Source organism: Anomaloglossus baeobatrachus, chromosome 2, assembly GCF_048569485.1.
Source record: "Anomaloglossus baeobatrachus isolate aAnoBae1 chromosome 2, aAnoBae1.hap1, whole genome shotgun sequence".
Taxonomy (NCBI): domain Eukaryota; kingdom Metazoa; phylum Chordata; class Amphibia; order Anura; family Aromobatidae; genus Anomaloglossus; species Anomaloglossus baeobatrachus.
The window spans coordinates 461590176-461614813 of NC_134354.1; the positions used below are offsets into that span (position 1 = coordinate 461590176).

At 50.5% G+C, this 24638-nt stretch overlaps 1 protein-coding gene across 1 annotated transcript in view; it reads left to right on the forward strand.

Annotated features, from left to right (window-relative positions):
* LIG3 (DNA ligase 3) overlaps positions 1-24638 on the forward strand; it is a 55342-nt gene that overhangs the window by 18112 nt on the left and 12592 nt on the right. The window contains exons 9-19 of the mRNA XM_075336322.1: positions 675-830; positions 1125-1256; positions 1553-1632; positions 1718-1805; positions 2223-2300; positions 8312-8435; positions 8533-8675; positions 8855-8929; positions 15738-15884; positions 17030-17222; positions 17316-17407. Of these exons, the coding sequence (XP_075192437.1) occupies positions 675-830; positions 1125-1256; positions 1553-1632; positions 1718-1805; positions 2223-2300; positions 8312-8435; positions 8533-8675; positions 8855-8929; positions 15738-15884; positions 17030-17222; positions 17316-17407 (1308 nt within the window). The remainder of the gene's footprint in view (positions 1-674; positions 831-1124; positions 1257-1552; positions 1633-1717; positions 1806-2222; positions 2301-8311; positions 8436-8532; positions 8676-8854; positions 8930-15737; positions 15885-17029; positions 17223-17315; positions 17408-24638) is intronic.

Consider the following 24638-nt stretch of genomic DNA (forward strand, 5'->3'; position numbering starts at 1 on the left):
TGTGATAGTATCAAAATGACCTTATGCAGACTACCAAGTGACACATCGCTGGAATCGGTGTCTCTGCCCCTATATTATGCTAGTCTAAGAATATATAGAAAAATCTGGTTACAGATTCCCTTTAACAACCAGCTTGTCACATCTCACAATGATCCTGCTAAATGTGAAGATTGATTTGTGTTAATTAATGCAAAATAGGCTTCATATTATCAATAAGTAATATAGGTCAGCCCAAATGTCACAGAACGTGGGAGAATGTCTGAACAGTCTCTAAAACTTAACCCTAACTCAGATTTAATTAAAAGCAACGAAGCCACGATTTAGACCAACTCCTATCCATATCCTCCGTACTGGGTGGGTAAAATTACACCTACAATTTCACTAGACGCACATCCACAATGCCATCAAATGACGTGCACTTACAAAAAGGCCGGTCCTGGTCTCCCTAGTACACATACAGTGGCCACTATAAGGGACTACAAGCCTACGTTACAGACTCTGGTCCATCAGAAAAACAAAAGCAGCTGAGCGGTATAGAAGTGAATTAGTGCCGGTAAGACGGTCCTATCGTGCTGCAGTGGTCCGATGTGTGTGCAAATAGGGATCCATGCTGATGTGTCAGAGGGACGCAATAACACATTACTCACTCACATATTCTCCTTTAAATCTTGTAGGCTGAAGCTTGTAAATCTATTGCGTATGCCATGAAGAAGTGTCCAAATGGAATGTATGCAGAAATAAAGTATGACGGGGAGCGGGTCCAAGTCCACAAAAACGGGGATCACTTTAGTTACTTCAGTCGTAGTCTCAAGCCTGTTCTTCCTCATAAGGTAACTCAGCTTCGCTCTGTATAAGGCTGGAGTCACACTTGCGAGAGACTCGCGCGAGTCTCCCATCGCATCACCCGGCATGGCCAGACACTCTCCTGACAGGAGCGGGTCAGCTGCATGTATTTCTATGCAGCTGAGATGCTCCTGTCAGGAGAGCTGCAGGCCATGTCGGGTGATGCGATGCAAGACTTGCACGAGTCTCTCACAAGCGTGACTCTGGCGTAAGATGTTTAGGGGAGAGGGGCTAAGTTAGTTTCTACTCATTACTGACCCTTCATTGCGTTTTGTTCATAGGTTGCTCATTTCAAAGATTATATCCCAAAAGCGTTCCCAGGTGGGACTAGCATGATCTTGGACGCTGAAGTGCTGCTCATTGACACCAATACTGGCAAGCCGCTTCCATTTGGGACACTGGGTGTTCATAAGGTATGTCGTTTAAGATGGTGTTTTATTCTTCACAACACTTTCCTTCTTCCCTCACCTGTAAAAGTTCAGACCACCACTTTCTTTAACAAGGACAAAGGTAAGCGGGTTTACTTCATTATGATTGTTTATCTTTTATTGGCAAGTGGTCAAGGTGATCCGATAAATGAATCAACCAGGGTGTTAGATTTGTAGGTGCTCACCTACCTTTTTGAAGTCATAGATGGACATATTCCAGTGAAAGCTGCTTTTATGGTTTGTGCGGAGTGTTTTACTTTATTTTTTTTTTTCTATGTTAGAAAGCTGCCTTCAAGGATGCCAATGTTTGCCTCTTTGTCTTTGACTGCATATATTTTAATGGCATTAGTTTAATGGACAGGTGAGTGTGAAATAACCAACATTATTTGATCAGTCATTTTCATTTTTATTGTATCCTATGGTAATGATCCTTTTTCTTATCACAGACCACTTAACGAGCGACGAAAGTTTATGCGAGACAACATGACCGAGATCCCCAACCATATCCTGTTCTCGGAGATGAAGCACGTTACAGTGAGTTCAGTGCCAGGGTATTCAGCTCACTTTGGTCATAAGTTGATAGGAACTGACAATTTAAAACTAAACTGATTTTGTTCTGTTAGTGATTTGTAACAATACAATTTGGTTTAGCTGAATATCAGCCATGTTTAACATTTTAGCCCAAAAGTTGCCAAATGACAAACAATTGATCTCTAGACGAATGTGGTGTATCTTTTGCCCAGTATCATTGAATATGTATGACCACTTGGAATGAGTATAATGGACAAATATATGAACTTCTGCCTTGGTAGAACAATCAATTCTTTTATCCTTGCTTGTTCCATGATACATCATCCCCCCCCCCCCCCTCCCTCCTTCTTGTGTTTTGCCACCTTTACGTTATCAGTGTGTATTTCTGTTACACTTGGATCTATATGTTCTTATTTGTAGAAAGCAGCAGATCTAGCAGATATGATCACAAGAGTCATCCGGGAAGGTTTAGAAGGACTTGTTCTTAAAGACTTGAAGGTATCTATTGTTTTTCCTGAAAGTCCTAATATCATTGCACAAAGCTTGAGTTCTTAGTGGTGTTCTGAGTATTTCTTTAACGTTCCTATGGGAGACCCAGACCATGGGTGTATAGCTACTGCCTCCGGAGGACACACAAAGTACTACACTCAAAACGTGTAGCTACTCCCTCCTAGCATATACACCCCCTGCTAGCCAGTCCTAGCCAGTTCAATGCTTTGTGTTTCAGGAGGTCACACACACATGCATTCTCTGATTTTGATTTTTGATTTTTCCTTCTGGATCAAAGATTTGGAAGAAAAGCGGGTCCAGTCTGGACTCCCGGCATGTCCCTTCTCACCCCACTGTGTCGGCGGTGCTGTTAAGGTTGACTTTACAAGGCTGGAGCCTTCACATGCCGCGCTCCTTCACATCCTCTGAGAGGCTCTGGTTTGAAGTGGGAGCCAACACGGTTCTCACTGCTTTGCAGGAGACCGGTCTCCATCCGCAGCCCTTTTTCAGGATCCTGCTGGACGGAGCTATCACCCCCCAGGGACCTGGCAACCTGCGTCTCACAAGCTAAGTATATGAGACGTTATTACCACAGAATGTGGTCTTCCAGGGGTCCTGTATATTTATTTATTGGGGGAGTGTGTTTTATGTTTTGTGTTAACGTTTCCGGCCGGTTCTCCAGTTTTCACTGGAGAACCGCGCCGATGGTGCCTGCACGCCGGCCGCATGTTTTACTCTAGGCCCCGGCTTTGCCTGAGGCCTAGTTTCGGTTTCCACTGCCTCTGCATGTCAGTCAGGCAGGCAGAGGGACAGTGTGGCTCCGCCCAGCGGCTGCGCAGCACAGGGAGCGGACACTCCTCACTGAGGAAGGATTCCCTCCCCTGGCTACCTCATTTGCCGCTCTCAGAGTAGGCCCCGCCCCCTCTCCCAGCTCCGGTCGCCATTTTCTCAGCGTTCTCTGTGCCTGCATAGGCACAGAGATTCCACATTGTGACAAGTGGGGGCCTGGGCTGAGGGCTAGAGGGCACAGACATGTCTGTTTAAACGATCTGGCAGCCACAACCTCCGGTTTGTGCAGCTGCTTATTTTATCTGTTTATATATGCTGGGGGCCATTCTAGACAGAGCCCCCACCTCTGCAGCATGTCTCACAGAGCGAGGCTGCGGGCTGTTTTTATTATCCACTGCAGGTAGTCTCGTACGGCACCGAGCTCATAACCACTGTGGCCCCTCAGCTTGGAGGCTCATTAGTGGTCCCTCCAGCTGCTCCGGCTTCGGTGGCTGACCCCTGGTTTGGCTGGAATCCTATTTCCAGGGGTCGGCTGTCCCGGCATCTGCTGAGCATGCAGTCCCCTTCTCAGGGCGTTTTCTGCTACGGCTCGCTCAGCAAAGCTCACAGAGGACTCTCCTTCTGCTCTCAGACCCCGTCCTCCTGACAGGGAGACGCAGGGTCCCCTGTCCTCCCCGTCCCGCAGCTCTGATTACGAGCTGACTCACTGGACGAGGAGGATGTCTCTACCAGGGGCTCGGACGCTACTTTATGTACCATTGATCCGTCCGTAGGTGACGCAGATGCTAATGATTGGATTGCGTCCATTATACTTGTACTGGACCTCCATCCGCCTGTATCAGGGGAGTATTCCCCGCTGGCAGAAAGGCATCAGTATACCTTTAACAGGACAAGGAGTGTGTTCCTTAACCACTCCAGTTTTCAGCCCACTGTGTCCAGGCCCACAGCCTGTCCTGTCAGACCCCAAAGCGGGGTTCTGCTGCCTGTTTCCCCCTCCCATCAGAGGTGGTCAAGGAGTGGGCTCATTCGCCAAGGGTGGTCCCTCCGGTGTCTAGACTTTCAGCCCGGATAGTTGTATCAGTGGCTGACGGCACCTCTATAAGGATCCCACGGTACATTAATTTTGTACTGGGCCTCAATCCGCCGGAGTTACCTTGCCTAGGAGAACACAATGTGTGTTCCTTAACCACTCCAGTTTTCAGGCCACTGTGGCCAAGCCCAGGGACCGCCCTGACAGTCGCTTCCCATGAAGCGTGATTCTGAGGACTGTTTTTTTTTTTCCCTGTCCACTAATGGTGGTCAAGAAGTGGGCTCATTCACCTCAGGTGGCTCAGCCCGGACCGTTATGTCAGTGGCTGATGGCTCCTCACTTAAGGTTTTGCGGTCCGCCCGGTTGTCCTTCTGGCCAAGTCTGTATGGGGGCGGCAGGAGCTTCGTTCTCCTCAGCTTTACAGCAGTGCGTTTTTTTTGTAGCCTTCTCTGCTTCTCTAGAGGAGATGCATTCCCTCACAGGGACTCTTTGCCCGAAACGGTTGCCTGAACTTCCAGACTTCAGTCCTTTCATCCTATGCCATGTCTGCCATGCTGGACACCGCACGGCGGTGGCCTTGGCTACTTTCCTCGCTATCCGCAGGCTCCTGTGGCTTCGGAAATGGAAGGCAGATGCCTCTATAGAAGTTCCTTGCTGGGCTCCCTTTTGTGGGACCAGTCTCTTCGGAACCAACTGGATGAAATTAAGGAAGCTCTTGGCGGGGAGAGTTCTTCCTTGCCACAAACCTAAACCAGGGAACCTGTCCAGGGCAGGAATCAGTTGAGGTTTCGGTTGTTTCCGTTCCTCCATCTGATCGTTCTCTAAGCCCTCGGCCTCGTCCTCTAGCTCGGCCAAGGTTCATAGACCCAAATGGCGCTCGAAGCTGCGTCTTCAGAAGACCGCAGGAGATGCTGCCACTGAGTCAGCTTCCTCCGAGCTATCTAGCCACGCCAACAACCTCCTTGGTCGGTGGCAGGCTCTCTCCACTTGGCGACGTATGGTTTCAACACGTCCCCGTTCAGTGGGGGCGGGATTATATCTCCCATGGCTACAGGATGGAATTCTATCCACCCGCCAAACAGATTTTTTCTGTCAACTCCCCCCGGCTCCAAGGCCGCCGCCTTCTCACAGGCCGTGGCTTTTCTTGCAGGCCAGGGGAGTAATTGTACCGGTTCCCGACTGGGAACGGTTCTGAGATTTTTGCTTAAATCTATTCCTAGTCCCCGAAGAGGGCGGTGCCTTCCGACCTGGATCTTTAGCTTTTCAAGCATGGTCAGGTGTGGCGTTTTCACATGGAGTCTCGGTCTTGTTCCGTGTGCTTTTTCACCGGATCAATTAAGAACCCAAGGAGATTCCCTAGCAGCCATCGGCATCAGAGATGCCTATCTGCAGGTGTCAATCGCAGTTTCACACCAGCATTGGCTACGTTTTGCAATCGGAGTGGTCCAATTCGTGGCTCTTCCCTTGGGGTTAGCCACGGCCCCTCGAGTATTCTCATTGGGGCAACTGTGATTAGGGTCCTGCACCTCTAGGGATTGGCAGTGATCTTTTGCCCTGGACGGTCTTCTTGTCGGGGCTTCATCCAGTGCAGACTCTTAGCAGAGTGCTTCGCTCACTCTCGCCACTCTAACCAATTCGGGTGGCTTGTCATTCTGTCCAAGTCCACTCTGACTTCGAACCAGAGGTTCCCAGGGACGCAATTCGAGACTCTGTCGGCACTTGTGAAGCTGCTCTTAGTCGAACAGTAGTCCCTCCGCTGGCGGTCGACGTCGTTCTATCAGACACCGAATACAGGTGCTGGTCAGATGGTGGCGTCAATGGAAGCGATTCCTTGCCCAGTTTCTCCTGCGTCCTCTGAGACTGGATGTTTTCCGCTGTACAAGCGAACTTCCTCCTTCCACGGGGTGGGGGCTTCGCCACTGACCTGGTGCTCGTTTCAGTGGTGGCTTCGGCCACTCTGTCTCAGGGACGCTCCTTCCTGGCCCCGTCCCGGGTGATCCTCACCAGGATGCTAGTCTATCCGCCTTGGGAGCAGTATATCTCCACCGTGGAGCGCAGGGCGCTTGGACTCTGTCCGAATCAGCCCTCTGGATCAATGTTCTGGAAATCAGAGCTGTATTTCTAGCTCTCTAAGCCTTTCACCATCTGTTGGCGGCTAGGCACATTCGAGTCCAGTCGGACAACGTGACAGCGTTTTCCTACATCAACTTCCAGGGCGGGACACTCAGCCGCCTGGCAATGTTGGCGGCTCAACGCTTTCTTCAGTGGACGAGGGACTCCTAGTCCACCGTATCCGCAGCCCACATCCTAGATGTGAAAACTGCGAGGCAGACTATTCCAGCTGTCCAACCGTGGTCCACGATCCTCAGGTTTTGCGGCAGACGCACTGGTTCATGTTTGGTCCCAGTTTCGTCTCTTTTACGTATTTCCCCCTCTAGCTCTTGTCCAGAGTCCTGCGCAAGATCAGTAAAGAGGGCCATCGGGTCATTCTCATACTCCAGACTGACCCAGGCAGGCTTGGTACCCTGACCTGCTCCTTCTGTCCGTTGGGTTGCCATGGCATCTTCCGGACCGTCCAGACCTTTTCTCAAAAGGTCCGTTTTCCGCCAGAATTCTGGACTCTCAGATTGACGGCGTAGCTCTTGAGTCCTGGATCTTGACGACTTCTGGTATCCTTCCTGAAGTCATCTCCACTATGACTCGAGCTCCAAAGTGTCCTTTGACCTTTTTGGCCTTGCCGACCCTCCTGTCCCTTCCACAGTCCGGTCTACAGCTAGGACTATCCCTCATTAATGGACAGGTCTCGGCTCTGTCAGTGTGTGCCAGCGGCGTATCGTCCGGCTGGCTCCGGTGCGCTCCTTCAAGGGCGCATCTCACATCATTCCGCCTTTCCGGCGGCCTATGGAGCCCTGGGACCTTAATCCGGTCCTCACGGTTCCCGGAAACCCCCCTTTGCGCCTCTTAGGGAGTTTTCCTTGTTTCATCTTTCACAGAAAGTAGTCTTTCTAGTGGCCATAAGTTCCCGCCAGAGAGTTTTGGCTGCACTCTCTTCGGAGTCACCCCCTTTTTTGGTCTTTTGCATCAAGACAAGGTGGTCTCCGTCCGACTCCGGACTTTTTTCCCTAAGGTGGTTACTGCTTCCACCTTATCCGGGGCAATTTTCCTGACTTCCTTTTGTCCGGCTCCTGTTCATCGCTTTGAGGAAGCGTTGCATATCCTGGATCTGGTGCGGGCGCTCCGGATCTATGTGTCTCGCACCGCCGTTATTAGGCGGTGCACCTCTCTCTGGTGCTGACCGCTAGTCAGCGTAGCGGTCTCTCGGCATCTAAGCCGACCCTGGTTCGTTGGCTTAGGTCGGCCATTTCCGATGCCTACAAGTGTACTCTAGTGCCTTCCCCGCCGGGGATCAGGGCACACTTGATCAGACCTGTCGGTGCCTTTTGGGCTTTCAGGCACCAGGCTACGGCTCAGTAGGTCTGTCAGACTGCAGCTCGGATTAGTCTGCATACTTTTTCGAAGCACTATCCAAGGCATGCTCATGCTTTGGCAGACGCTGGCTTGGGCAGACGCATCTTTCAGGCGTCTGTCGCCCATTTGTGAAGTTAGGTTTCGCCTGCTTCTCAGTTGTCTGTTTATTCCCACCCATGGACTGCTTTAGAACGTCCCATGGTCTGGGTCTCCCATAGGAACGTTAAAGAAAAAGAGAATTTTGTTACTTACCGTAAATTCTTTTTCTTGTAGTTCCGTCATGGGAGACCCAGCACCCTCCCTATTGCCTGTTGGCAGGTTTTTTGTTCCGTGTGTCTTCACCGGCTGTTGTTGTTGTAGACAGAGGTTCCGGTTCTTCTGGGTTTTTACTCTGTCTCTTCTTGTGGGTGGATGTCCTCCTTCAGCTTTTGCACTAAACTGGCTAGGACTGGCTAGCAGGGGGTGTATATGCTAGGAGGGAGGAGCTACACGTTTTGAGTGTAGTACTTTGTGTGTCCTCCGGAGGCAGTAGCTATACACCCATGGTCTGGGTCTCCCATGACGGAACTACAAGAAAAAGAATTTACGGTAAGTAACAAAATTCTCTTTGTTCTCTCAATGTACTGATTTTTGTATATTTAGATCTGACTGCATTATTAGCAGGAAAATGCTGCACATAGCAGACCTGCCAAGTGAAATCAAACTCTTAATATTTTGTCATTCTGTGCTGCAGTCAATCTATGAGCCTGGAAAGCGCCATTGGCTAAAAGTGAAGAAGGATTATCTGAACGAAGGCGCCATGGCAGATACTGCTGATCTGGCAGTATTGGGAGCATTCTACGGAAAAGGAGCAAATGGTCAGTGAACCTGTCAACCATTTATTTTTAACCTTCAAACTGCTAAAATAAAATGGTCCGATTTTCACATTTATGCTTCGGGTTTATTTCACTACAGGCGGCCTAATGTCCATATTTCTAATGGGATGCTATGACCCTGAAACCCGTAAGTGGTGCACAGTAACAAAATGTTCAAGCGGCTATGATGATGCCACCCTTGCCCGTTTACAAAAGGAACTGGACATGGTGAAGATTAGTAAGGTCAGATATTCCTGATGTTGGCGTAAAGTGAATATTCTGTTAGAGGATCTGTCACCAGTGCAAAAGAATCCAATTCTTATGCTTATTTTATTCCCATTGCTCCACCCAGTATTTTGTTGTTGCTATTTTTTTCTTTTTAGAGCAGTGTGCTGGTATCTTACACTGTTCTTTATTTGTAGGACCCTGCTAAAATCCCATCTTGGCTGAAGATTAACAAGAACTATTTTCCAGACTTCATTATACGAGAGCCAGAGGTAGTGTTCACCTTGTATACAATATTGTTAAAGCCCAATAGTATTGGTAGAAATACAACTGATCAACTTTGTGATCAAGACTTCAAAATGTAAAGCTGTAGTCTACAACCTTCAAGACCTGTACACTCGGTGCACCCATGGCGAGCCACATGGCTGTGTCCAGATGCCTGGGCTAGACTATGACAATTTGGGTGATGTAGGTAATCAGTGTGTTTTTTTTTATTTCAAACATTTACTTTCAAAATGAAATGTCATGATTTGGTATTTTTTTTTATTTCTTTATCTTTCCTATGGGAGACCCAGACATTGGGTGTATAGCTTCTGCCTCCGGAGGACACACAAAGTACTACACTCAAAAGTGTAGCTCCTCCCTCTGAGCTTATACACCCCCTGGAGAACCGGATCTAGCCAGTTTATCGCTTTGTGTTCAGGAGGCATACATCCACACATGCATTCCCATCTGATTTTTCATTTTTGGAAAGAGTTTGAAGAAAAGCGGGTCCACGCCTGGACCCCCGGCATGTCCCTTCTCACCCCACTGTGTCGGCGGTGCTGTTAAGGTTGATTCCAAGGCTGGAGCCTTACATGCCATGCTCCTTCACCATCCCTTTGGGCTCTAGCTTGAAGTGGGAGCCAGCACAGTTCTCCATGCTTGGCAGGAGACCGGTCTCCATCCGCAGCCCTTCAGGATCCTGCTGGACCGGAGCACTCGCCCCCCGGGACTTGGAACCCTGCGTCTCAGCAAGCTAAGTACCTGAGACGTTTATATATGGGGGTCCCTTGTACTTTATTGTTGTGGGAGAGTGTGCTGAGTGATTTTTGTGACATTTCCGGCGGGTTCTCTGGCTGTCGCCTGAGAACCGCGCCGAAGGTGCCTGCACGTCGGCCGCACCGCTCAAATTTAGGCCCCGGCTTCGCCGGAGGCCTACTTTCGGTTTCACTGCCCTCGCATGTCATTCATGCAGAGGGACAGTGCGGCTCCGCCCAGCGGCCGTTCTGCACAGGGGAGGGACACTCCTCACTGAGTATATGTCTCCTCCCCTGTAGGTCTCTATGGCCCTCCAGATGCCGCTCTGAGTGAGTCCCGCCCCCTCTCTTCGCTCCGGCGCCATTTTCTCAGCGTTCTTCCCTGCGATCAGCGCTGGCTGCAGCATCCCTGCTGAGGTGTTTGGGGGTCCGGGCTTTGGGATCTGGAGGGCACACAAACCGCTCCAGCGGTCTGGTAAGCCACAACCTCCGGTTGTGGACCTTCTGTATATACTCTCTGGGGGTCATTCTGACAGAGCCCCCACTTCAGCAGCATGTCTCACACGAGGAGCAAGGCTCCAAAGCTGTATTTAGTATGCACTGCATGTAAGCTCCCACTGTCTGAACCGAGCACCTTTCCACATTGTGATGCCTGCTCTAACCTGACGATGCCTCAGCCTGGAATTGCCCCCCCAGTGGTCTCTCAGGCTGCTCCGGTCCCTGTGGCTGAACCCCCGGCTTGGGTAGAATCCTTTTCTAGGTCTATCTCCCAGTCTTTTGCCGATTCCATGGGACAGCTGTCCAGGACTTTGCTGAGCATGCATCAGCCCCCTTCACAGGGTGCCTCTGCTGCTAGGGCTCTCTCAGCGGAGCTCACAGAGGATTCATCATCTGGTCCCAGACCCCGTCCTCCTAAAAGGAGATGCAGGGCTCCCTCTCCTTCCTCGTCCCGCGGCTCTGTTTCAGACGCTGACTCGCGGGACGAGGCGGATGCCTTTACAGGGGGCTCGGAGGCTAACTCCATGTGCCCCATTGATCTGTCCGAAAGTGACTCAGATGTTAGTGATTTGATTGCGTCCATTAATTCTGTACTGGATCTCAATCCGCCAGTATCAGAGGAGCAACCCTCTCTGGCAGAAAAACACCAGTTTACCTCGGCTAAGAGGACAAAGAGTGTGTTCTTTAACCACTCCAGTTTTCAGGCCGCTGTGTCCAAGCCTAGGGCCTGTCCTGACAAACGCTTCCCAAAGCGTGGTTCTGATGACCGGTTTCCATTTCTACCTGAGGTGGTCAAGGAGTGGGCTCATTCACCAAAGGTAGACCCTCCGGTGTCTAGGCTATCAGCCCGGACCGTTGTGTCAGTGGCTGATGGCACCTCTCTTAAGGATTCCACTGACCGTCAGGTCGACCTTCTGGCCAAATCTGTATATGAGGCGGCAGGGGCCTCGTTCTCCCCAACTTTTGCAGCAGTGTGGGCTCTCAAAGCCATCTCTGCTTCTCTAGAGGAGATGCATTCCCTCGCCAGGGAATCTATGCCTGAAATGGTTACCTTAACTTCCCAAGCTTCAGCTTTTTCATCCTATGCCAAGTCTGCCATGCTGGAAGCTTCTCACCGCACTGCGGTGGCTTCGGCTAATTCCCTCGCTATCCGCAGGATCCTGTGGCTTCGAGAGTGGAAGGCAGATGCTTCCTCGAAGAAGTTCCTTGCTGGACTCCCTTTTGCTGGGTCCAGGCTGTTCGGTGAACAGCTGGATGAAATTATTAAGGAAGCTACTGGCGGGAAGAGTACTTCCATGCCACAAACCAAACCCAGGAAACCTGTCCAGGGTAGGAATCAGTCGAGGTTTCGTTCCTTTCGTTCCTCCAACTGGTCGTCCTCTAAGCCCTCGGCCTCGTCCACTAACTCAGCCAAGGACCAAAAATCCAGCTGGCGCACAAAAGCGCGTCCACAGAAGACCGCAGGAGCTGCTGCCACTAAGGCAGCCTCCTCTTGACTATCTGTCCGCGCCAGCAACGTCCTTAGTCGGTGGCAGGCTCTCCCACTTTGGCGACGTGTGGTTTCAACACGTCTCCGATCAGTGGGTGCGGGATATCATCTCCCACGGCTACAGGATAGAATTCTCTTCCAGCCCGCCAAACAGATTTTTTCTGTCAACTCCCCCTTGCTCCAAGGCCGCCGCCTTCTCACAGGCCGTGGCATCCTTGCAGGCCAACGGAGTGATTGTACCGGTTCCCGCCCGGGAACGGTTCAGAGGTTTCTACTCAAATCTCTTCCTAGTCCCCAAAAAGGACGGTTCCTTCCGGCCCATCCTGGATCTCAAGCTTCTCAACAAGCATGTTCAGGTGCGGCATTTTCGCATGGAGTCTCTGCGGTCAGTCATTGCCTCAATGACCCAAGGGGATTTCCTGGCATCCATTGACATCAGAGATGCCTATCTACATGTGCCAATTGCAGTTTCACACCAGCGTTGGCTACGTTTTGCAATCGGAGAGGAACATTTCCAATTCGTGGCTCTCCCCTTCGGGTTAGCCACGGCCCCTCGGGTATTCACCAAGGTCATGGCAGCAGTGGTTGCGGTTCTGCACCTCCAGGGGTTGGCAGTGATTCCTTACCTGGACGACCTTCTAGTCAAGGCTTCATCCAGCGCAGACTGTCAGCGGAGTGTCTCGCTCACTCTCGCCACTCTAGCCCAATTCGGGTGGCTTGTCAATCTGCCCAAATCCACTCTGACTCCGACCCAGAGGCTCACGTACCTAGGGACTTTGCCGGCACTTGTGAAGTTGCCCTTAGTCAAACAGCAGTCCCTCCAACTGGCGGTGCGCTCTCTGCTGAGGTCCCACCGTTATTCCATCAGGCACCTGATGCAGGTGCTGGGTCAGATGGTGGCGTCAATGGAGGCTGTTCCCTTTGCCCAGTTCCATCTGCGTCCTCTGCAGCTGGACATTTTCCGCTGTTGGGACAAGTGGCCTTCCTCCTTGCACAGGCTAGTGGCTTTGTCGCCACAGACCAGGAGCTCTCTTCAGTGGTGGCTTCGGCCCCTCTCTCTGTCTCAGGGGCGCTCCTTCCTGGCCCCGTCCTGGGTGATCCTCACCACGGATGCCAGTCTATCCGGCTGGGGAGCGGTATGTCTCCACCACCGAGCGCAGGGCACTTGGACTCCGTCCGAGTCAGCCCTCTCGATCAATGTGCTGGAAACCAGAGCTGTGTTTCTAGCTCTGCTAGCCTTTCACCACCTGTTGGCGGGCAAGCACATCCGAGTCCAGTCAGACAACGCGACAGCGGTTGCCTACATCAATCACCAAGGCGGGACACGCAGCCGCCTGGCAATGTTGGAGGTTCAACGCATCCTTCAATGGACGGAGGACTCCAAATCCACCATATCCGCAGTCCACATCCCAGGCGTGGAAAACTGGGAAGCAGATTATCTCAGCCGTCAAACCGTGGACAGTGGCGAGTGGTCCCTGCATCCGGCAGTGTTTCAGTCAATCTGCCGCAAGTGGGGCACTCCGGAAGTGGACCTAATGGCATCCCGTCACAACAACAAGGTTCCGGTTTACGTGGCTCGCTCCCACGATCCTCAGGCCTTTGCAGCGGACGCTCTGGTTCAAGACTGGTCCCAGTTTCGTCTGTCCTACGTGTTTCCCCCTCTAGCTCTCTTGCCCAGAGTCCTGCGCAAGATCAGAATGGAGGGCCGTCAAGTCATCCTCATTGCCCCGGACTGGCCCAGGCGAGCTTGGTATCCAGACCTGCTCCATCTGTCCGTAGAGGTGCCGTGGCATCTTCCGGACCGTCCAGACCTTCTCTCACAAGGTCCGTTTTTCCGCCAGAATTCTGCGGCTCTCAGATTGACGGCGTGGCTCTTGAGTCCTGGATCTTGACGACTTCTGGTATCCCCCCTGAAGTCATCTCCACTATGACTCGGGCCCGTTAGTCTTCCTCTGCCAAGATCTATCACAGGACTTGGAAGATTTTCCTGTCCTGGTGTTGCTCTTCCGGGCATTCTCCTTGGCCTTTTTCCTTGCCGACCCTTCTGTCTTTTCTACAGTCCGGTCTGCAACTTGGACTGTTCCTCAACTCTCTCAAGGGACAAGTCTCAGCTTTGTCAGTTCTGTTCCAGCGGCGTATCGCCCGGCTGGCTCAGGTCCGCACCTTCATGCAAGGTGCATCTCATATCATCCCGCCTTACCGGCGGCCCTTGGATCCCTGGGACCTCAATTTGGTTCTCGCGGTTTTACAGAAACCCCCCTTTGAGCCTCTTCGGGAGGTTTCTTTGTTTCGTCTTTCACAGAAGGTGGTCTTTCTAGTGGCCATAACTTCCCTCAGGAGAGTCTCTGATTTAGCTGCGCTCTCTTCGGAGTCACCTTTTTTGGTTTTTCATCAACACAAGGTGGTTCTCCGTCCGACTCCGGACTTTCTCCCTAAGGTGGTTTCTCCTTTCCACCTTAACCAGGACATTACCTTCCTTCCTTTTGTCCGGCTCCTGTTCATCGCTTTGAAAAAGTGTTGCATACTCTGGATCTGGTGCGTGCTCTCCGGATCTATATGTCTCGCACCGCTACTCTTAGGCGGTGCACCTCTCTTTTTGTGCTAACCACAGGTCGGCGTAAGGGCCTCTCTGCTTCTAAGCCGACCTTAGCCCGTTGGATTAGGTCAACCATTTCGGATGCCTACCAGTGTTCTCAAGTGCCTCTCCCGCCGGGGATCAAGGCACACTCGACCAGAGCTGTCTGTGCCTCTTGGGCTTTCAGGCACCAGGCTACGGCTCAGCAAGTCTGTCAGGCTGCCTTTTTGAAAAGGTATGCAGGCTAGTCCAAGCACTACCAAGTGCATGCTCATGCTTCGGCAGATGCGAGCTTGGGCAGACGCATCCTTCAGGCGGCTGTCGCCCACTTGTGAAGTTAGGCTCTGCCTACTTCTCAGTTTTTCTGTTTATTCCCACCCATGGACTGCTTTGAGACGTCCCAATGTCTGGGTCTCCCATAGGAACGATAAAGAAAAAGAGAATTTTGTTTACTTACCGTAAATTCTTTTTTTTTTTTTATAGTTCCGTATTGGGAGACCCAGCACCCTCCCTGTTGCCTGTTGGCAGTTTCTTGTTCCGCGTGTTATCACCGGCTGTTGTTGTAGACAGAGGCTCCGGTTGTTCCGGTTCTTGCTCTGTTTTTTACTTGTGGGTGGCTATTCTCCTTCAGCTTTTGCACTAAACTGGCTAGATCTGGTTCTCCAGGGGGTGTATAAGCTCAGAGGGAGGAGCTACACTTTTGAGTGTAGTACTTTGTGTGTCCTCCGGAGGCAGAAGCTATACACCCAATGTCTGGGTCTCCCAATACGGAACTATAAGAAAAAGAATTTACGGTAAGTAAACAAAATTCTCTTTTTTTTTTTTTTTTTTTCAATACATTTGCATGAAGTGGTTTCGAGCCACAACTTAATCGTAAAAGTGGCCAATAGTTCATACAAAGTAGAAGAATTCTGATTTAAAAGTATTTAGTAAAGGTAAATCTGTGATGAGGTGATTACTATAAGTGCAGGGCTTGTTACATCTTGTGAGCCGTGTAATTGACACATGCATAGGATAAGTCATCCATATCAGGTCGGCCAGGGTCCGACACCTGGTACCCCTGCTGATCAGCTGTTGTTGGTGCTTCCGGCGGCAGTAGGCAGCCGGAAATACTCAGTTCCGAAGCTGCTCTGTCTTCTGATAGTGGCCGCGACTGGGCATACCCACCTCCTATTCAGATCAATAGGAGGTGGATGTGCAGTACCCCACCTCGGTCACTGTCCGAAGACATGGCAGCTTTGGAACTGAGCATTTCTGGCTGCCGCCGCTGGCATCGAGAACAGCTTATCGGTGGAGGTGTCGGGTGTCGTACCCCGGGCGATCTGACATTGATGACCTATTCTAAGGATAGGCTATGAAAGTAAAAGTAGTGGACAACCCTTTTTAAAAAAATAAATTAAATAAATAAAAAATGATTTTCATACATACTGAAACCATGAGTAATTAATAAGCAAAATAGCTTAGAAATCTAAAAGTTTTCCTTCTACCTATTTTAATAGAAAGCTCCTATCTGGGAAATCACAGGAGCAGAGTTTTCCAAGGCGGAGGCCCACACCGCTGGTGGGATATCCATTCGTTTTCCACGCTGCACCCGCTTCAGAGATGACAAAGATTGGAAGTCTTCTACTACACTACAGCAGCTAAAGGTGCGTTGTGAGCAAAGCCTTGGAAGGCTGGACTCTTATCTTTAGTGTTGGTCAGTTTATGTGGTATTTTCCTCTGTTGTCCTCTATGCATTCTCCCAGAATGGATTACACATTGCTTTAGTGTTGATGTTTGAATGGGTAAAACTTGTCCAAAAATGGACAACAATGTAAAATGTATTCTCTCAAAGGGAAATTGTCATCAGAAAATTAGTTAAATCTATCATTTTGTTGTTGTTGCGTGTTGTTTTGTTTTTTTTTTTGTTTGTTTTTTTCTGCTACATGTATTTACTTGTGCAATCTAGATTTAGGAATGGAAATTTTGCATTTTTCGCTGGCCCCTGGGTCTTTTTATATATATATATATATATATATATATATATATATATATATATATGTGTGTGTGTGTGTGTGTGTGTGTGTGTGTGTGTGTATATGTATGTACCAGAATCACTGACATACGCAGACTCATTATAATCAATGGGTCTGCTCACACATCAGTGATTTTTCACTGAACGTGTCTCCGTGCAGCGTACACCCGTGGCCATGTTTCTGCACGGAGACAAGTCTGGTTTTTTTCTAGCATCACTGATGACCCACGGACCACACTATGGTGTGATCCGTGAAACATGTACCAGAAAATCACAGACATATTAAATATTTTCAACTTACCTTGCCTGCGATTCGCTCTGCAGCCTCCGCTCTCGGCAGCTCCTGCCTGGCTCATGAATATTCATGAGAGCAGGAATAGCCAACCAGGAAGTAGCTGCTGAGAGCGGTGGGCGGACGCTGGAGAGCTGAGGAGTTCAGCACCATGGATAGCAGTAGTGAAGGCAGGTGAGTAATGTCCATTTGCTATCACGGATCTCGGATTGCACATGGACAACCCACGTGTGCCAAGAATCACAGAACATGGAGGAACATGTGCGTGAAGAACGTCAGTGTTTTTCACTGACGTGTGAAACTGGCCTTAATCCCATCCACTTTGCTGGAGGTTTAAGACTGCGTTTTTCACCCAAAGAAAATACGCAGCATCTTAATCTCATCTTGAGCACACAGACTTAAAGTTCTTTTTTATTAGTTGAGCATTACTTTTCGAGGCACGCCTGTAAGATGCCATGTAATGATAGTTGTGTTCTTCCTTCTAGGAGCTTTACCGGGTCTCTAAGGAGAAATCAGATTTTATTGTTACTGCCACATCTTCTCAAGATGATGAAGGCTCGTCTGAAAATAGCAGTCGTGAAAACGAAGGATGTTCAAGACCGTCAACACCAAGTGGCTCACTAAAGGGTCATAAAACGTCAACCTCAAAGTCACCTGGAAAAGATAAAAAGAGTGACGGTAAGATGTGTATTCTCATAGGATATAATTTAGTTTAGATGTAAAGTGTGGTTGTGATGTAAAGATTATAAATTTTCGTTTTATTATGATAAGGTGGCAAGCCTCAACAAACAAAGAAAAGTGAAGACCCACCTAAGGCACAGAAGAGGAAAACTGTGTCTGTTGTCCCATCTGAGAGTAAGAAGGTGAGCAGCTAATCTGGATTTCTGGAATTGCTTATCAATAGTAGAATATTTCCTGAGGTGTCACTCATTTTAGAAGATTGTGATGTCTCTTATTAAATGGAAGGCATAGGCACTGCTCTGTTGACCTCTCCAGCACATGGGTTGGGCTTGAGAACAATTCATGTAGCCATTGAGAAGACCTCTCAAGCTGCTTGTGTCTAAAGAGAACCTGAGCTCAGAAAACTTCTTATTAAGCTGGAGTCATACTTGCGTATGACTCGCACAAGTGCAATATGAGGAAATCTCGCATTGCCCTCGGCCCCATGTTAGACAATGCTGAAGCTCAGATCTGCAAGTTTTTCCTCAGCCCTAAACTGACTCGGGGAAAAATCGCAGCATCCTGCGATTGTCTGCGAGAGCCATGTCACTCGCACCCATACAAGTGTATGGGTGCGAGAGAAACATCGGACTGCACTCAGATGTTATCCCATTGCAGTGCGATATACGCACAGGCTGATAATGAAGGGATGGGGGGGATTAACCCCTCCCTCTCCTCTGCAGTGCTTCGCAGCTGTGGCCTGATAGCAAGATCTGGTCACAGTTGCATGACACGGCTCACGCTCACAGCAGAGGCTGAGCCGGGGGTCTTTAGCATATTGCATCCGTTGCTCTTGCATTGGATGCCATACACTAATGTGACTTCAGCCTTAGGATAATCCACAGCTCCTGCAGGAACTACATATTTATAATGGTGTGTAGCTGAACTGTGTAGTGGTTTTGCTATAGTTATAGAGTAAAAACATCCTTTCTTTGTTCGCTACAGCCAGGTGACCTCTGCGCAGACATCTCTGAAATCCTTTTGCAGATATTTCCGTGATCTTGGCTTAGACCCTCTGCCATGCAGCGTGATCCGAGGTGTATACACCCCAGCCATACCGTGCGTAAAGCGCATGGCAGAGGTGTTCTTAGCCAGGATCATGCAAGTATCTGCCATTGTTGTCATCTGGCCAGTGGTCGATCAATCAAAAGGAAAGTGTTTAGTGTTTTTTTTATTTTTGTCTTTTTCTTTTCTAAAACATGACTGTCATTATATCGTTCTGCCTGGTAACTCGGATAGTCTATTCCCTCTGTCCCCCTGAGTATTCCATTTTTGTAACTGCCATATAACTTAGTACTAGATAAAGGCCCAAATCTCTGGGACTGTGTCAAGGAAAGGATTTTAAAATCTGCAATTTTTTGACTTGCTCAGGCATGCAGTGGGAATAAAAAGGGCAAAAGCTGACCACTTCTAACCTGGTGACTGTTTTTTTTAGTTTTTTGGGGGTTTTTTTGTTTTAATTTCTTCCTGACCAATTCTATTACTAAGCATCACATTTTAGAAGCTTTGTCCAGTAATGTCACAGTAGTACAGTTAGACTAATCCTAGGTGGATATGGGTAGCATATAAGCTATGTATTTAGAGTTTGGGTTCTGTCAATTCTTATATTGAAAAAAGAAATACCAGACTATGCTAGATGGTGATGCGAGATGATTAATGATGCAGTTGGTGGCACACCATAGGTTGGATAAGCTCTTGGCCAGCATGCTTTTAATGCCACCTAATCTGAGAGCAGCATAAAGTCGGGCCATAGATCCTGATTCCAGCTATGTGTCACTTACTGGGCTGCTTAGTGTAGTTTTGATAAAATCACTGTTTAATCAGCAGTAGATTATCATTAAAGAATAGCCATGAGCTCTTTATAACTGCTACATCTACAGCAGAACTAAATAGGAGAGAAAAGGCGCAATAGGGTCTTACCCGATATATTGGGAAAAAAATCATATAGAAGTGGTGCACTCACCTGATCAGGTTGTGCCAGTCACAACTCCTTTAACAGCTAAGAGTGAGCGCCTGAGCGGTCCAGCAGCAGCCCTGTTGCACAGATGTAATGTCAAAAGAAAAACTGGAGAAAAACAGGTTTTCTTCAGCGCTCTATTGGGAGACCCAGACGATTGGGGTATAGCTACTGCCCTCCGGAGGCCACACAAAGCACTACACCAAAAGTGCAAGGCCCCTCCCCTTCTGGCTATACCCCCCCGTGGTATCACGGGTACTCCAGTTTTAGCTTTGTGTGCGAAGGAGGTCAGACATTCCATGCATAGCTCCACAGATTTTAGTCAGCAGTAGCCGCTGACTATTTCGGATGGAAGAAAAGAGGGCCCATATAGGGCCCCCAGCATGCTCCCTTCTCACCCCTGGATGGTGTTGTAAGGTTGAGGTACCTATTGCTGGTACAGGGCTGGAGCCTCACATGCTGTTTTCCTTCCACATCCCCTTGGGGGCTCTGTGGAAGTGGGATCCTGCCGGCCTCAAAGCTCTGACGCCGGGCTCCATCCACAGACCCAGTTGAACCTGGTGGATGCCGAGCAGGAGTACCATCAGGGACCGGGCCCTGCATCATACAGGTACTCTGTGTCCCCGGCAGGCACAGACGCACTCCGGGCTGGCTGGGCGTTGTAGTGCGCCGGGGACCGTACACTGAGCTGGTGTTCCTACAGTTATCTGGGGGACTTTGTGTTCTGGGAACGCAGCGCCGACCCTCACTGGACCGGGCGGCGCTGCTGTGACTTGTGGTGCGCCGGGGATACGCCGACCGCGCTTTTACGGCGGCGGCGTTTATAACTCTAGTCCCCGGCTTTTGGGCCTAGGACGCCGGCAGCTCCGATCGTTCCCGCCCCCACCCTGTCAATCAGGGTAGGGGAGAAACGCTGTTTCACGGCAGCGAGGAGGGCTGGAGCCTGATTTACATGCTCCAGCCCTCTCACTAGGCACAGAGGGAAGCAGGCTTCCCGCTCTTGGTCAGGAACGCCCAGGGCCCGCCCCCCTTCCTCTCTCAGGACGCCGGCAGCCATTACATGCATGTCTGGCTGGAGGAAGGACGCAAGGCTCTGGGAGACCTAGACTGAGGGGCTTTGGGAGACCACACACCCGCTCTTAAGCGGGCGGTAAGCGGCTTTTCAGCTGGCCCCTCTAGTGCCTTACTGTGTATTAGTGTACTGTGTCACTGGACATAGATATTTATTGATTTCTTGCACTGTGAGGTCGCTTCCTGGCTGAATACCCCAGATCGCTCTGAGGAGGCAGCAACATGTCATCCACAAGACGCAAAGCTGCCAAGGCTAGGGCTGTGTGCACTGCGTGTGCTGCATGTGGGGCTGCTCTACCAGCAGGCTCCAAGGACCCCCATTGTGTGCAATGCTCAGATCCGGTGCTGCTTCGCCAGCCGGAGTCCGGAGAGGTAGTGACCCAGGCTGAGACGCTTGTAAGTCCTGCCCCGGTGTCAGGGACAGACTTTGCAGTTTTTGCGGTTAATATGTCTGTGACTATGGCAAAAATCCTGGAAACTTTGCAATCCATGCCTGGGGCTCAGTCTATGGACACGGCGAGGTCTCTGTCCTCTAATCCCCCTCAGTTGGATTTAATCCAGACTGCAAGGGGGTCCCCGGCTTCTCAGGATGAGTATAATGACTCAGATGATTGCCCCAGCCACCCCAAGCGGGCTCGCTGGGAAAGACCCTCAACGTCATCACACTGCTCAGGGTCTCAGCGCAATCAGTCTCCCTGTGATGTGTCTGAAGAGAGTGATCAGGAGTCTAATCCTGGAACCCCTCTCAATCTGGATACCCCGGATGGGGACGCCATGGTAAACGATCTTATCTCAGCCATCAATAGGCTGTTAGATATTTCTCCCCCAGCCCCTTCAGCAGAAGAGGCAGCGGCAGAGCAGGAGAAGTTTCGTTTCCTCTATCCCAAGCGTAAATTAAGTGCTCTGTTGGATCACTCTGACTTCAGAGAATCAATCCAGAAACACGACGCTCACCCAGAAAAGCGTTTCTCTAAACGTTCTAAGGATACACGTTATCCTTTCCCCCCTGATGTGGTCAAGCGCTGGACCCAGTGTCCAAAGGTGGACCCCCCGATTTCCAAGCTTGCAGCTAGATCCATAGTTGCAGTGGAGGATGGCGCTTCACTTAAGGATGCCAATGACAGACAGATGGACCTTTGGTTAAAATCTGTCTATGAAGCTATCGGCGCGTCGTTTGCTCCAGCATTCGCAGCCGTATGGGCACTCCAAGCTATTTCAGCTGGTTTAGCAAAAGTGGATGCTATCATACATCCAGCGGTGCCGCAAGTGGCGTCCCTTACCTCGCAGATGTCTGCGTTTGCCTCTTACGCTATCAATGCGGTCCTAGAATCTACCAGCCGCACCTCTATGGCGTCTGCCAATTCGGTAGTTTTGCGCAGGGCATTGTGGTTAAAGGACTGGAAAGCAGATGCTGGTTCCAAAAAATGTTTAACCAGCTTGCCTTTATCTAGAGATAGACTGTTTGGCGAGCCATTGGCTGACATCATTAAACAGTCCAAGGGTAAAGATTCCTCTTTACCCCAGCCCAGATCAAGCAAACCTCAGCAGAGAAAGTGGCAGCAGAAGTTTCAGTCCTTTCGAGGTTCGGGCAAAACACAATTCTCCTCGTCCAAAGGGACTCAGAGGACGCAAAGAAACTCAGATTCCTGGCGGGCTCACTCACGCCCCAAGAAAGCAAATGGAGGAACCGCTTCCAAAGCGGCTACCTCATGACTTCCAGCTCCCCCCCCCTCCGCATCTCCGGTCGGGGGCAGGCTCTCCCGCTTTTACGACACTTGGATGTCACAGGTCAAAGACCGGTGGGTGACAGACATTTTGTCTCGCGGGTACAGAATCGAGTTCAGTTCTCGTCCTCCAGCTCGGTTCTTCAGAACCTCCCCACATCCAGACCGTGTAGATGTCCTGCGGCAGGCGGTGGACTCCCTAAGAGCGGAAGGAGTAGTGGTTCCTGTACCGTCTCAGGAACAAGGGAGAGGGTTTTACTCCAATCTCTTTGTGGTGCCAAAAAAGGACGGCTCGTTCCGTCCTGTTCTGGACCTAAAACTGCTCAACAAACATGTGCACGCCAGACGGTTCCGGATGGAAACCCTCCGTTCTGTCATTGCCTCAATGTCTCAAGGAGACTTCCTTGCCTCAATAGACATCAAAGATGCTTATCTCCACGTGCCAATTGCTACAGAACATCAACGTTTTCTACGTTTTGTGATAGGAGACGACCATCTTCAGTTCGTAGCTCTGCCATTCGGTCTGGCGACAGCCCCCCGGGTCTTCACCAAGGTCATGGCGGCGGTGGTAGCAGTCTTGCACTCTCAGGGACACTCGGTGATCCCTTACCTAGACGATCTACTTGTCAAGGCACCCTCTCAAGAGGCATGCCAACTCAGTCTACAGGCTACGCTGGAGACTCTCCAGACTTTTGGATGGATCATCAACTTTCCAAAGTCAAATCTGTCACCGACACAGTCACTAACGTATCTTGGCATGGAGTTCCATACTCGAGCAGCGAGAGTGAAGCTTCCGCTAAACAAGCAGCGGTCCCTACAGACAGGGGTGCAATCTCTCCTTCAGGGCCAGTCGCACCCCTTACGGCGCCTCATGCACTTCCTAGGGAAGATGGTGGCAGCCATGGAAGCAGTTCCCTTTGCGCAGTTTCATCTGCGTCCACTTCAATGGGACATTCTCCGCCAATGGGACGGGAAGACGACTTCCCTAGACAGGAAAGTCTCTCTTTCCCAGACGGCCAAGGACTCTCTACAATGGTGGCTCCTTCCCACCTCATTGTCTCAGGGAAGATCCTTCCTGCCCCCATCCTGGGCAGTGGTCACGACAGATGCGAGTCTGTCGGGGTGGGGAGCAGTGTTTCTACACCACAGGGCTCAGGGGACGTGGACTCCGCAAGAGTCCACCCTTCAGATCAATGTTCTGGAAATCAGGGCAGTGTATCTTGCCCTACTAGCCTTTCAACAGTGGCTGGAAGGAAAGCAGATCCGAATCCAGTCGGACAACTCCACAGCGGTGGCATACATCAACCACCAAGGAGGGACGCGCAGCCGGCAAGCCTTTCAGGAAGTCTGGCGCATTCTGAATTGGGTGGAGGACACAGCATCCACCATCTCCGCGGTTCACATCCCAGGCGTAGAAAACTGGGAAGCAGACTTCCTCAGTCGCCAGGGTATGGACCCAGGGGAATGGTCCCTTCACCCGGACGTGTTTCAAGAAATCTGTCGCCGCTGGGGGGTGCCGGACGTCGACCTAATGGCGTCTCGGCACAACAACAAGGTCCCGGCATTCATGGCGCGGTCGCGCGATCAAAGAGCTCTGGCGGCAGACGCCTTGGTGCAAGATTGGTCGCAGTTCCGCCTCCCATATGTATTCCCGCCTCTGGCACTCTTGCCCAGAGTATTACGCAAGATCAGATCCGATTGCAGCCGCATCATACTCGTCGCCCCAGACTGGCCGAGGAGATCGTGGTATCCGGATCTGTGGCATCTCACGGTCGGCCGACCGTGGTCACTTCCAGACCGTCCAGACCTGCTGTCTCAAGGGCCGTTTTTCCATCAGAATTCTGCGGCCCTGAACCTGACTGTGTGGCCATTGAGTCCTGGATCCTATCGTCAACAGGCTTATCCCAGGGAGTGGTAGCCACAATGAGACAAGCTAGGAAGTCAACTTCTGCTAAGATCTACCACAGAACGTGGAAGATTTTCTTAACCTGGTGCTCTGCTCAGGGAGTGTCTCCCTGGCCATTTGCATTGCCCACTTTTCTGTCTTTCCTGCAATCAGGGTTGGAAAAGGGCTTGTCGCTCAGCTCCCTTAAAGGGCAAGTCTCGGCACTATCCGTGTTTTTTCAGAAGCGTCTAGCACGTCTTCCTAAGGTGCGCACGTTCCTGCAGGGGGTCTGTCATATTGTGCCCCCGTACAAGCGGCCGTTGGATCCATGGGATCTGAACAGAGTACTAGTTGCTCTCCAGAAGCCGCCTTTCGAGCCTCTCAAAGAAGTTTCTTTTTCTCGCCTGTCACAGAAAGTGGCGTTTCTTGTTGCGATCACATCGCTTCGGCGAGTGTCTGAGCTGGCAGCTCTGTCATCCAAGGCTCCCTTCTTGGTGTTCCACCAAGACAAGGTAGTGCTGCGCCCCATTCCGGAGTTTCTCCCTAAGGTCGTATCCTCGTTTCATCTTAATCAGGACATATCCTTGCCTTCCTTTTATCCTCATCCGGTTCACCGGTATGAAAAGGACTTGCGTTTGCTAGATCTGGTGAGAGCACTCAGGATCTACATTTCCCGCACGGCGCCCATGCGCCGTTCCGATGCACTTTTTGTCCTTGTCGCCGGTCCGCGCAAGGGG